A 14,339-nucleotide genomic window follows, 5' to 3' on the forward strand; every position below is an offset into this window, starting at 1 on the left:
TTTGGGAATAGGTGTGTTCATCTACTGAATAACAAGCATTTTACTGTTCAGCTATTAGGCTTCCAGTTGGTTTCTTTGGTCTTATCCTTGTGTATAAATAGGTTTCATGCAGGCAGAAACTCTTTTTACTCTGTCGATATGACAGATTCATGATTTTTTGTGTTATAAAGCACTTGTGTTTGAGAATTTGTCAGATTTGTATGCATCATCACTTTTTAGTTCATGTTCCTGAGCCTCCCTTGTGCTCCTGCTTGAAAGGATCACCCATGTTATTGTCTTGTCATTAAATCAACGTCATCCCTCAAGTAAACTTTTGTAGTCCATATACTTACATTTTATATATGTTTTTTTAAAACCCAACATTTTTCAAGGACTCTTCATCAAAACAAGACATATTGTCATGTTTTGCCCCAGCTGGCAACTAAGTCCCACGCAGCCGCTCGCTCACTCTGCCCCAGTGGGATGGGGGAGAGAATTGGAAGAGTAGAAGTGAGAAAACTCATGGGTTGAGATAAAGACAGTTTAAAGCAAAAGCTGCATGCACAAGCAAAGGAAAAGCAGGAATTCATTCCCCACTTCCCATGGGCAGGCAGGTGTTCAGCCATCTCCAGGAAAGCAGGGCTCCATCACACGTTAACAGTTACTTGAAAAGACTAACGCCATCACTCCAAATGTCCTCCTCTTCCTTCTTCTTCCCCCAGCTTTATGTGCTGAGCATGACATCATATGGTATGGGATATCCCTTTGGTCAGTTGGGGTCAGCTGTCCCAGCTGTGTCCCCTCCCAACTCCTTGTGCACCCCCAGCCTCCTCACTGGGTGAGAAGCAGCAAAGGCCTTGGCCCTGTGTAAGCACTGCTCAGCAGTAACGAAAACATCCCTGTGTTATCAACACTGTTTTCAGCACAAATCCAAACACAGCCCCTTACTAGTTACTGTGAAGAAAATTAACTCTATCCCAGCCAAAACCAGCACACATAGGTACTATTTACCATTTTGAAATAAATCTGTGTTAACCTCTTCCCTATGTTTCCATAGGGAGAACCTTCTGAAAAAGGGGACAAGGGAGATCCAGTAAGTATAGCTATGTTTTGAACTGATGATGTGAATAATTTATGTTTGATATGATTTTCATACTGTATTCATACTGTAATTCTTTTCTTTGTACAATTTCATTAGATTCAGTGATTATGTAGGATAACAGATGTATTGTCTCCTCCTTACACATGCATCAAATTCATCCAGGTTATAAATAAAAAACGGAGATGCATTTATGTAGTTGGTACAGTCCATGAACTGAGTTTAAACTGCTTTTTTTGTTCCCTGAAGGTTCTTTCAGTTATTTCACAAAGTTATACGTGGGCCAAACTGTACTATTTGAATTGTTTTACCAGTTTCCAGTGTGACAGTTAACATCAGGCAGTTTCCTTATAGCCATTTTATGTCAGCATAATTTTTTTGTTATTTTGGGGGATCTTCTCAGAACACTTATTCTGTGTTCTGACACTGTAAGTCTGTGTACGTGTGTTGCTTATTTTTAACTATTGTCCTCTCTTATGACATTTGACAAAAGCTTGTTATGTTGTTTAATACATAACTGAAGGTTGCCCAGATACTTGTGATTAACATGTTTTAATAACCCAGAGAAGGCACGCTGTAATAATGTGTGGGTTTGGAGATGAATACTGTGTCACCAGTAGAGATTTAGTGGTGAAGAAGAGGCCTTAGACTGGAGAGATCTTAAACAAATATGTTGTTTTCGAACAATTTTTCTTTGAATTTGAAAGAGGAATGCCTCTCAGACTTTGCACAAGGCATCAGAAATTCTTTAATGCTTCCTCAATATTTGTTAAGTTTGCAAACTATATTATACTTTTTTAAGGTAACAAATTAAACTCTTAGTTGATCTAAGTTAAAGTTTTAACTTCTTATGGTCGTACTTACTATTTTCAGGGGGAAACTGGAATGGAGGGATCAAAAGGAAATAAGGTATTTTTTGACTCGTACACACTATAAATATTGCCAGTGTACATAGTTGATACTGGGAGACATAACAGTAGATTTGAATATTTTTATTTTCTCAAACAATATCATTAGGGTGAAACAGGAGACCCTGGACCACCTGGTCTTATTGGAAATCCAGGATCAAAGGTAGGTGAATGGTATTTTTGTGGTATTAACAGCCATTACATTCTATGCTGTTATATATAGAGGATGCTGAATGCTATCAACTCTTTAGCTAGTATTAAAGGGCAGAGAATACAAATAGTTTATATCAAAAGTTTGTGCATGGATCATGGCTATTTTACTTTTAGTTCATAGAATTCTTGTTGATCTCAGCACCACTCAGCAAGGAATATTTATGCAAACCTCAAATGTTATTTGGTCACTCAAAAATATGAGCACCCATTTTGCAATTACAAATCCACTGGTAGCTGGGTGTGTTCTCTTTATCCATCAGTGAGGCAAGGAGTAACCACTGCCAGTACATTAGCGGGTCCTATTTTAATACTATGAGAATGCAGGTTATGTCAAAGTAGTCATTGCCTTGCTTTGAAAAAAGTAACTGAAGCACAAATGTTCTTGATAACCTCTCATGATGCCTTGAATGGTATCAAATAAAGGTAAAAATGGAAACTATGAAAATGTAACCTCCACCCAACACTATTCATGTTGGATATGAATGTTGGATATGAACTTAGTACCTAAGTTCCTTAGGTCATCAAAAGAAGTCCCAGGGGGAATAGATGCAGCTTATAGGGTCCACAAAACTTTGGTTTTAAAAATTGTTCTCCACTCTAACTCCTTAGACTCCCCTTTGGAGGCTAATGTACTTCCTTGCTAGGAGCTACTGAAATAATTGTTACTGCAGTGGAAATCTAGGTCACCTTCACCCTATATTACCTTCCAGAAGAAGCTCATAGAGATCCAAAGAAACACTAGGGTTTGCACCATGTCATCCTCTTATCTGTACATCTCAATCCCTTTTTCTCTCTGTGCTCTGGAGTCCTTCTAATGAGATCTATGCCAAAAAGAGAAGGAATACCTACCACGTAGTTAAAAAATAATTTCTGGATCTGTCCCTTGAGGGAGGAAATCTTGATTTACTCCTTTTGTTTTGTCTTTCCCTTTAGATAGTGCCTTTGTATTTACTTGTATTTGCTTTGTATACATACTTTGGATTTTGTACCTATCAGTCCCAAAGATTCATTGGACTAAACATTAGATTAAGGGAGAATGAGCAAACTCTGTACTTCTTACTCCATGTAGAAGACGTAATGCCAGATGTTTTAATCTATTTATATATTAGAATGCTTTACACTGAATTACAACAGGTGTATGGACTTTTACCTCAAGCGTGTATTATACCATTTCACAGGGACTGCAAGGACCTCCAGGACCTATCGGACCCAGGGGACTGCCAGGAGAAGTTGTACGTATTGTGCAGTGTCACCAGGCTGTACAAGTGTGGTGTAGCCAGTGAAGCAGTACCACAGAAGTTATCATACGTGTTCCTTTTGTGGGTGGTACCGTAGCAATCAGCTGTCAAAGCAGAGCAGTATGCCTCAGGATAGAGGTCTGCCATTTGCTTAGGCTCTTTTTGTCCTCGTGTTACCATCTGAACAAGTAAGAATGATTATGCTAATTTGTCTGATTCACAGATAATTAGCACTGCAAAAATCACTCTTACTTCACAGGAGTAGGTGAAAATTAAAAAAAAAAATCTCTAGCAAAGTTTTAGTAATGTTACATCATGAGCTGGAAAGGATTTAAACACATGGCCTTATTGCTGTCTATGGTTTTGTATTATTCTGAATTGGTTTATTTCCTGTAAAAGGAGTAAAGATTAGTAAGGTGAACAGAATAAACAATTATGTTTATTATCTTAGAATTTAGGTCAGATTATGAGTAAAACTCATATTCAGAGCAAGACGTAATTCCATTAAAGCTACGGACAATACTGAAATCTTTAGCTAGAGTAGAATTATTGGTTGGAAAGAATTTAATAGAAAACTCCTTTTTTAATTACTGTTCAATAGACTAAATTACTAAAATACTTCTGCAGAAAGTGGAATGAGAGATTATTCTTATGATTGTTGGTTGATATTCCAATTTAATTACGCAGAGGCTTACTGACAGTCATAAAGTACCTAAAGCCATTATATGGTTGCCGTAGGTAAAAAATAACATCATTTGTGAACACTGACAGGTGGCAGATAATATGCGTTTGTGTGTCCATGCAAGAATGTCAAATCCTGAACTGTTGAACTCTCAAGCAGAAGCCTACTACTAGTTAGATGCAACTTTTAAATTTTGATAGCACCCGGGCTGAACAGAAATGGCACATCCCAGGATCTCCGGTTAATAAAGAAACATGAGACAGATTCACCAGTTTGGAAGCTGATCACCTGTTGTGCTTCTGGCATGTAGAATATTTAGATGGCAAGAACTGAGGGATGAGGGTACCCAGAAGAAGTAGTGGTGCCAAAATAGAAGAGCTCCTGAAAGGCGCTCTCTCAAGAAAGAAAGGGAAGATCTTGGCTGGAGGAAGAGGTCCTGGAAGTGGGAGAAGGCCATGGAGATCCATGGAAATAGTTGCCAGGGACCTTTCAAGCTTAGTATAACGGTGCCTAATAGTTTAAGATGTTTCCTAGAGTATTCAAACTGGATTGAAGTTTCACTCGTGCTCTTCCTGCCCGAAGGCACAAGGGTTACAAGCGTGCTGGATCTCAGGGGAGGCCCCTACCAGTTTGAGGGATCCCGACTGGCCAGCAGACCCGTCAGTCTGTTGCTCAGTGGCATAATGGTTACAGGCACACTAAAACCTCCATGCAGGAGGCCCCCATCACCTTGATAAACCCCCACCAGTTGGCAGACCTGAATGTGAGGCATCCAAAAGCGTAATAACTACAGGCTCATTAAAACTCTGCTCAGAGACACCCTACTGCCTTGACCATTTGACTTCACCCCCTAATACAGCAAAAGGCCTCTTCTGAGGAGGTGGCTGCCGGTCTTCCAATTACAGCACAATCCTTTTTCAGGTGTGCAGGCAACTAAGTTCTGCCTAATCCCCCACGTAAACTGAAATTGGGTTTCGGTCCATGACAGTGGTGTTGTCACATAACCGAACAAGTGGCACCTATGTCCTCTCCCTGGTTCTCCTCCCTCCCTTCCTCTGTAAACCATAAAATGTTTTTTAAGTACCGTTTTGGAGGTTTGAGCGGTCCAAGAAGTGGACCAAAAAAATCAGACAAGGGAGAGCTTGGCTTTAGCCTAGCAGTTACACCATTCATCTGAAAAGAACTGGGATTTTGATCTTTGCTCTGTGGGTTGGTTTTGGTTTGTATCTTTTCTCTACAAAAAGAAGCACCTAGGAGCTGGTGCTGCTGCATTTTGTCTTAAGTCTTTTCACACACACTCTGAGACTACTTTGTGGAAAAGAACTCTTAATTTGAACAGACTTTTAAGTCATATACTTTATTAATATTACAATACAGCTGAGTAGTACACCGCTGGTAGACTTTTTATTGTTGACCTGTTAAAAGTCTTAGGGCTATAAGCAAAGGGGCAGCTGGAGTATAGCATCTTCAGCTCCTGGCAGGGAAAAGAACCTAGTATTCAAATCTGCGCATAGTCATTTTGTACTGTGTTATTTATTGACCATTCCTTTATACCTTATTTTCCTACTCAGCTGAGGCACGTATTTTTTAAATTGTGTCTAATTTACCTGTCTTCTGTAACAATAGTTTGTAAGCCTTTTCTGCTGTGCTTCTATTTATATATAGATCCCCAGTCTTACTGTGAAAGATAACAAAATACTGCATTTCTGTTTTGCTTGTTTTGCCATCATCTTGCTTGAGTTCATAATTGCTGCTTTTGAAACTGCTGTTCTTCTGGATCTTTGATCAAGTGACATTATGAACAGATAAATACTGTATATAATATATGCAGATCCTAGATACAGATGATCTTGAAGACTCATATTTGTGCACACAGTTGTAGTATATAAAAACACATATTCAAACATATTATAGAAACATGTATTTAGTTCCATTACATTTCAACTTAAAGAAAAATGATTCCTATATTTGATTAAAGAATCATTCATTAACTTGTACTCTTTTAACATTTTGGGTCAATACTACTGCACAGTAAATAATCCGGTGTAGACCCATTTTCCTCTAATTTTGGATAATCTTTAAGGGAACAGCTATAAAAATGTACAGTTATTATTTTATATTTTTTTAATTCCAGGGCTTACCAGGAGAGCATGGGGTACCAGGAAACCCAGGAATTAAAGGAGACAAGGTATGTTTTAAGTGTTTTTAATTAAGCTTGATATGTTAGAGCATATTAGCCTGTCATCTCTGAAGTAACCTTCTGTTCTTCTGTAGTGCATCTGTGTGGCTGCTTTATGAATTTATTTTAAAATTTACAAGCAGCAACCTCCTCTCTGTTCCTCGGAGATGCTGCAGGCCAAGTTGGCAACCCCATTTCTCTTGAGATTCGTAATTCAAGTAATATATCGGGGAGGTTGCGTTGGGCTCTTATATTAAATCCATGCAGTGCAGAAATGTCAGTTCAGGTCCTGACCACAGAACAGCCTTTTCGGTGTGGTGTCCTAACCAGACTAACGTGTAAAATCCCACTTCGCGGTCAGACATGTTCATCTTGGCAGAGCACTGGGGCAGCTATACTGTCTCGGATGGGAGCCAAGGCTGGGATCTGTTTATGGCATTGCATTTTGCTGTGTAGAAATCCCTTAGTTAGAATTCAGCGACATCAGCAAGAGTTAAAAATGGTGTATGTGTCTGTGTTGAATGTAGAGAAGGGGACAAAAGAGGATATACAGGTATACTGTGAGCTATGTGATGTGTTATGGTATTTATACATTGTGAGGTACAAGGGAAACTAATAAAATGCTATTAATAGTTTGAAGAAGTGAGCTGATGAAAAGGCAGAAGAAAATAACTGCGGAACAATGACAAAAATGTACTCGTCTTGCAAAATGGGAAATATAGTGGATTCAGAAGGAATCCCAGAGAACACTGGAGCATGTAAAAGACAAGAGGACAGTGTAATAAAAGGCACAAATTCATCTGTGTAAGCAGGATGAGGTGCAGAGATGTGGGGCAAGAGACACTGCATGCGTTGAAGTAAGGAACAGAGATATAAACAGGAATACAGTGAAGACCAGAGTTTTAGCACTAGGGGCAGATAGCAGGAGAGACACAGTTTGAAGCTGTTACTGTGAATTAATTGGCAGGGTTTAATGACAACCTGTGTATTAGGGGCCTTGGGACAAAGAAATGTAGATCAGATGCATTGCAAGTGTGGAGAACCGAGAGAATGCTTGTTACCATTAGTGGTCGTATGGTCCATGCCTCCTCCTGTTCTGTAACTTACTGAAGGAAACTTGGGGGGAGGAGGGTTCTTCTCTATTTCTTCCCAACGTACTAGCATTTTCTAGGATAACATTTATAATGTTTAGGGTTTTATTCATAAGCAAAAATTCTCACATTTTAATTAGTGATTCAAATTTATCTTGTAGGGGGACGCTGGTGGGATTATGGGACCGCCTGGAAATCCAGGTCCGAAAGGTGATGTGGGGCCTCCTGGACCAAGTCTGCCTGGAACACCGGTAAGTCCATAATCTGAAAAGGATTTTATGACTTTATTTCTTGTAGGGAAACCTGTGTTAAAGAACTCTAATTGTACAATGAAAGAAATCAGAAGAAGTATTTTTTCAGATGTAATTTCAAAGTTCAAATATATGTTATAGTGGTATTTTAAGGGCATTAAAATATACTCTAGAAATCTGCATCATTAATAAAAGGGACATTAATATTAGTGACCGTGCTATTAAAAAGGAAGACACATGTAAATCTGTCGCAGTTTATTTCTAATGGCTGACTAATTTTGGCAATAAAATTCAGCTAGTTAGTCCTTTTGATTTCAAAACATAATTTGTTTTTTCTGGGTTTTTTTGTTTGTTTGTTGGTTTATTTTTTTTAGGGTCCCACCGGTATTCCGGGAAGCCCAGGTCCACGGGGACCAAAGGTATAAAAAAAGTACTATTTCTGTTTCTTAAAAATAAATAAATAAATAAATAGGCTAGTTTACATTTTCAGACCTGTTGTAACTGAAACCCTTGTACCCTTCTCAGGGAGAAAGAGGACTACCTGGTGTACAAGGAGCACCTGGGGAGATGGGGCCCCCTGGAATAGGCATTCAGGGATCACCAGTAAGTATACCAATGCCCAGAATTTGGGCTTCTCGCTGTGCATCGCTGAGAAACTGCAACAAGTAAACAAAGAAGAGTAAAAAGCCATGCCATGAACTCCCTTCTGACTCCACTCCCAAGTCAGCGTCTTTTCCCTTTATCCAGATCCACAAAAATCTAGTGCTAAGTGAGAAACAGAAGCCTGGGGAACTGAAAGAGTCAACGGCTACTTTTCAGATGAGCTTCCTAGTAGTGGTGTTGAGACATCTTCAGACTAACTGTGTCTGTTTCTAAGCAACAGTTGTTTGCAGTTGTCAGCAAAATCCAGCCTGAGTATTGGTACAAGAGAAGAGGTATACTCAACATTATAGATGATGGCATTTTGAAACTCATGCTGGTACTGGAAAAGGCAAAGAGACGTGGAAGGCTTTGCATCAGCTCCTAGCTTTTGCATTTGTGGTGACTGCTAATTACAAGCTTAGGTCTATGGCTTATAAATGAGAACCTAACAATGCCAGGAAATAGTAAAGTTATGATTTTGGACAACTTTCCTCATGCATCTCTGTGCAGTTTAAATTCAAACACAAAGCAAGTTGATGCAGTGTATCTAGAGCATTCGTACTAAATAGCTGTTGTATAGCAATAACCGTTTCAGCTATTCAGCTTGTTTCCCAGGTTTCTTTCTTTCTATTGCCTTTAAAGAAATCCATCTACAGTGTTTTCAGTACAAAATGGGTAGTATTGATGGTTAGATGGTACATGTTATTACATGAGCTCTACTGTAGTGAATAGGGCAATCTCTCTTCAGTCCAGACCAATATAGTTGGCTGATACATTCCAGTTTATCAGCAGCACTCAGATATAAAGAGAAAATGTTTGAGAAAGGTGACTAAAAATTCACATTGAGATGTTAATCTAAGATAACTAAATAATAATTTATTTAGTTAAAATATTTTCAAATCTGAATTTTAAAAGTGACCCTTTTATATCTAAATCATCTAATGTGTTTTTATTCAACTGAGCATCAGCTTTTCTTTTGAATCTCCTAGCTAAATAACAATTTTCACCACAGATAAGTATTCTTTGGTATTACTTGCCCTTAAAAATGGGCTTCCGCAAATTCTTGAATTCTCTAATTTTGGCAAAATTGAATTTGAATTTAAAGCCAAACAGTAGAGCAAGTATTTCTTGCAAAGTAAACTGCACCAATATCCCACATTCAGTATCTTTGATGAAGTTCATCTCCCTTATCCCAAAAAGTATAACTACTGATTATTCAGAGTTTTCTTGCAGGGTCCTATAGGTCCAACTGGATCAGCAGGTGTGCAGGTAGGATATAAGTTTTCTCTTTAATATAAAAAAAATTAATTTAGTTTTACATAGTTTACAGTAAAAGAAAATACTCTTAAATCCTAAATGACCTTACCTGCTCTTAGGGCCCTAGGGGACCCCCAGGATTGCCAGGAACTCCAGGTACCCCCGGTATTAATGTAAGTGACAGTTCTCTATATATACAATGAAAAGTAATACGTCCCTTGTCAATGATGTAAGGCCACCAAATTTTACATTTTTTTCTAGGGCACTCCAGGAAGAGATGGAAAGCCAGGACTGCCCGGCCCTCCAGGTGATCCTGTATGTATACGTAGAAAGCTTGTACATTTGCTTTGGTGCAAATATTTTTTATATTTTAAGGAGATGAGATTACCTAGCAAGCCTAGAAGTTGAACTGATTAAATTAAATTGATTTTTCAATTATTATTTTCTTTGCTTTTTTTTTTACTTGATTATATTGCAGTAAAAAATAAACTTATATTAACATCTACAGGATAAATACCCTGTTTTCAGGTGTTACAGTTTCTGCCAGGTTACAACTTGACAATAGTGTTCTTCAGTCTCAGAAGCAGTTCTGTATTACAGAAATTTTCAGGAGCATACTTTGATTATTCCTGTTAAAAGATTGAAGATAAAGTTTGGGGATTCCAAAGCTAATTTCACTACACCACAGAAAGAAGACATTAATTTTTAATGACATTTTAATAATAGTTAGTCTCTAATGTGATAAATTCCCTATAGCACTAACAAAAAGTTAAGTGGCTGCGTTTCAAAATGAAAAACAAAAATTCTGCTTCTTCGCCACACTTTAGGATCTATCATCTCCACTTGGGTGTTACAGCAATGATTGGTATTTAATGATGCTATAGCTTTACAGATTTGGTGAAGTCCAGCACTGCAAGATCAAAAAAGCCTGCACATGCCTTAGACCAAACTGTACCCTTAAAGATAATTTTGTATTTTACATGGGAGTCAGGAGAGCCCAATATGCATATCTGCAAAATTTGCAGAATGGCAAAACTTCAGTTGTTATTCCTGCTTCTGTCTGGAGTCCCAAAACCACCTCGGAACTTTCACAAAGCAAATTTATCTTTAGAAACAAATGCTTACAGAGGCTTTTATGACAGCAAATTAAACTTTCTGAATTCCCTGAGTGGTTGTTAGAAAGTATTCCATCAACAAAAATTCCATCAATAAAAAATCTGTGGATGATTGGAAGAAACAAACCCAAATCAGAGCTTGCAAAAAAAAAAAAAAAAAGGTAACCTGTGATCCTGTTGGTTTATTAAGATTTGATATCTCCAAAGAGATTTTAGTCAAAGGCAGAGTTTTAAAAAGAACAGTGAGATACTTGTGTTTATTTGAGACCTATCAAAGCAAAGGAAATGCAAATTACAAACCCTAACATTTGAATTGTGTCATGTCCTTTAGCAAAGTCTCTGCTCCGTGTCAAGGCATGGAATTTAGCTTTTTCTCTGCGTGAGCAGAGTGCCTCAGTGGTCTCAGTCTGTTCATCTCTTTAACTAGCAATTCTTGACATAACTGACCATCATACAGACTCCTCAGATGCAGAGACCTGCTTCATGTCTTATAAGTGCGGTCCATCTCCAAGTGCCCAGCAATGCAAGTCTAAGGCAGGCTTCCCAAACTAGTTTGCAGACTGCTGGTAGCCCATGAAGAGGTTAGAAATGCTCCAGAGCCCCTGCAGAAATGCATCAGGCAGTAAGGTATATCATGTTATCAACTAAACATTTGATGGTGCAGGTTCACAGCAGTCCACATGTGAGCCTGAGGATTGACATCAAGGAGCTTATTGAGGGATAAACTAGCCCCACAATTGCACAAAGATTTCATCTCGGAGAGAATACTCAGGTTTCTCCAGAGAAGAGCCTGGGAACTAGCGGGCATTTATGTGCTGTTGATTATCAGGGATCAGGATGGCGATTCTGATCGGTTGGTTTCTTGATTCCTGCATTAGCAAACTAGTCCGGCGCTTTAAGAGACACAAATATCAGTAGCTCCTCAAAGGCCTAAAAGCAGTATGTAAAAGGAATTCTGTCACTGGCATTAACTGTGAAGTTAGAACTTGAGTCAGAGAGTCAGAAAGATTGAGATATAAAATGAGCTTCAGTTAGAAATGGATATAAAAACAACAAGAAAAAGGCACTGTGAATACAATTATTTGAAAGACCAGTCAAGTCTTTTATTTAATAATCAAGGAGATCAAATTATAGACTATGCAGAGAAAGCTGAATAATTCAGTGGATTTCCACTGTCCACTGACAAATACTGCTTTTCAAAGAAGACATAAAATTAATTTTTATTCATTTAATAGAAAAAAGGATGAGTTAAAGAGTTTTCAGACACAACATGAAGATCTGGTGTAATTTACCCAAAGAATGAACCAAACCAGTCTCTGAATGATTAGCAGTTACCTTTGAGTACTTTGAGAAAGATGTGGCTTTTGAAGAAGCAAGAGATGCAAACAGAAAACATATCTTCATAAAAGGTGGATATAATAGGTCAGTGGAAAAAAAGTTTGATTGCAAGAAAGATATGATTTTTATTTTTTTTTTATTAATTCTAAGTACCAGTGATATGAATGATAAAGTGGAAGCACAAGATGGCATAATTTGGTTAAGAACCAGTCATGGAATAAATCAGATTTCCAGCTTTGGAAGGTTAACTTTTTTTGGAAAGGCAGGGAAACAGTCATGTTATATATTTTGGCTTCAATAAAACTTCGACTGTCCTCATGATGTTTTTATAAGTACACAAAAAATGCTCTTGAAATAATTGCCATGTAGTTAATGCTTATCAAAAACTATGAGTGTCTGTCAGCAGATTACTGTCAAACTTGGAAAGTGAGGTCTCTTCCATGCCCAGTTCTTGTCAGCGATTTAATTTGGCTAGGATAAGTAGATATAAACTGCAACTGGACTGGGAAAGATTGCTAGCTTTTTGAAGGTATAATCAAAACTTAAAATTCAGAGACAGTCTAAAGTCAACAAGATTAAACTCGACACAGATGAACATAAAGCGCTTAATAAGAAAAAAGAAAATCCCTAAGTAGAATAGGTCTGGAAGGCACAGTGTACTGTAAGCTAAATGTAAGTAAAAACTCTGATGCCACAGATAAACAGACAAGTCTAAATTATAAAGCTTACTAACAGGAGAATTACTGCCTTGTGCTCTCTTGAAATACTCCTGTTTGGAGACAACATTTTTAAAGGAAGTTGTAGCAAGCAGGAGTGACTCTGGAGAATTAAGGCCATTTTAACATTTCCAAAAGCCCAGCATATATCATATACTCATTCAGAGTTCAGCATGCACAGCTATGACTCTGCAGTAGGTGCACAGTTAGGCTGGACTTGCTGTAAGCACAGATCAGACAAACCGTGTGGCACAAGTGCGGCAGGCTTGCTCTCATACCTGGTGTGCCCTGACAACCGGGTGTTAGGACCCTTTCACACTGAGGGTTATGGAGGCCACCATAAATTGATATTGCGGCTAAAATAAAAGCATTAGAAAACAGGACAGACTGGGAAAATTACGCTTGTGTAATCTAGCAGAACGACCAAAAGGTGACGTGGTAATACCCTGCCTATCTGTAAAATGTTGTCACAAGGAGAAGGATAAAAAGTCAGGCCATGTAGGGATGTGGTGGTTGTTTTTAAGGCTCATTGCAGGTATTTAAGGGCAGGTGACACTGTCTATGTACAGTTTAACCTTTGTGCAGAGCATGGATTTCATACCTTAGATAGTTATGTCGTGTTAGATGGCTATGTCTCACCCTAGAAAACTCAGCATGCTTTCGAAGGTGATGAGGCTGCATTGTAAATGGTGTACTCCTGATTGCACTTACCGTTAAGTACATTCGGCAGTGCTTCTCTTGAGCTGGTATTTGACATCCATTGCTACCAACCAACAGTTTTTCTAATATGCTACAAAAGTGCTTACATCTTATTTTTCTTCTTAAAGATGGAAATGAACAAAAACACTGAACAAAAACAGTAACAAATTTTGAATGTGTCTAATTTATAGTATGCCTAGGGCTATTCTTGCCTTAGCAATTGCAAAAGGAAGAAATGAGCATTGGTAATTGAAGAATCTGTGAGTGAAGCTGATGATAACCAGTTCAATCAGTTTTTACAGAGAGTCTTTAAATATAAGTTTAATGGCAGCACTTGGAAAGCTGAGATATATTGCAGTATAGCATAAACCTATTGATTGAGCTTTAAATGGGTTAGCTTTAGTATTGGTAGCTATTTAGCTGTGGCACCACAGAGTTTTGCACTAATTCTTGATGTTTAAAGGCAGGACAAAATACTATATATGTAGCTCGTGTTGCTGTGGCTGGATTGTTTCCAGTATCTGAGCTAGTTTATTGAAGTTAGCTTTGGCATCTCCACGATTCATGCTATAGTTCACAGTAGAGTCAGAGCCTAGGAGAAAGCAGAAGGAAAACAATTGAAGATTATCAGGTGAGAACAGTCTGTAAGAATTTCCAACAGCAATAAGTTGTTGCTGGTATGCTACAAAAACAACTGTTGTTTTTTTTTTTCTACAGTTATGCTGTTGTCATGGTTTAAGCAACTTCACTGAAATTGTAGTGAAGAATTACATTGTTAGGTTGGATAGACAGTGATATTAAACACTTAAAAACTATATGTGAAACCCTGATTTTTCTTTTGAGTGTTCATAAAAAGTAGCTCCAACCAATATATATGTGATCAGCTATGTGTGTAACAATATAAACTTTAGAAGCAGTGAGAACCCATCAGA

The 14,339-nt window shown here is 38.1% G+C and overlaps 1 protein-coding gene across 7 annotated transcripts in view; it reads left to right on the forward strand.

The window, feature by feature from the left end:
• Positions 1–14,339, forward strand: part of COL19A1 (collagen type XIX alpha 1 chain) — a 205,459-nt gene that overhangs the window by 153,791 nt on the left and 37,329 nt on the right. For all 7 annotated transcript variants that reach the window (XM_075747427.1, XM_075747424.1, XM_075747428.1 and 4 more), the window contains 11 exons: positions 1,037–1,072; positions 1,952–1,987; positions 2,096–2,149; positions 3,378–3,431; positions 6,254–6,307; positions 7,551–7,640; positions 8,015–8,059; positions 8,166–8,243; positions 9,516–9,551; positions 9,659–9,712; positions 9,801–9,854. In XM_075747427.1, coding sequence (XP_075603542.1) covers positions 1,037–1,072; positions 1,952–1,987; positions 2,096–2,149; positions 3,378–3,431; positions 6,254–6,307; positions 7,551–7,640; positions 8,015–8,059; positions 8,166–8,243; positions 9,516–9,551; positions 9,659–9,712; positions 9,801–9,854 — 591 coding nt within the window. The remainder of the gene's footprint in view (positions 1–1,036; positions 1,073–1,951; positions 1,988–2,095; positions 2,150–3,377; positions 3,432–6,253; positions 6,308–7,550; positions 7,641–8,014; positions 8,060–8,165; positions 8,244–9,515; positions 9,552–9,658; positions 9,713–9,800; positions 9,855–14,339) is intronic.

Source organism: Balearica regulorum, chromosome 3 (genome assembly GCF_011004875.1).
Source record: "Balearica regulorum gibbericeps isolate bBalReg1 chromosome 3, bBalReg1.pri, whole genome shotgun sequence".
NCBI classification, from domain to species: Eukaryota; Metazoa; Chordata; class Aves; order Gruiformes; family Gruidae; genus Balearica; species Balearica regulorum.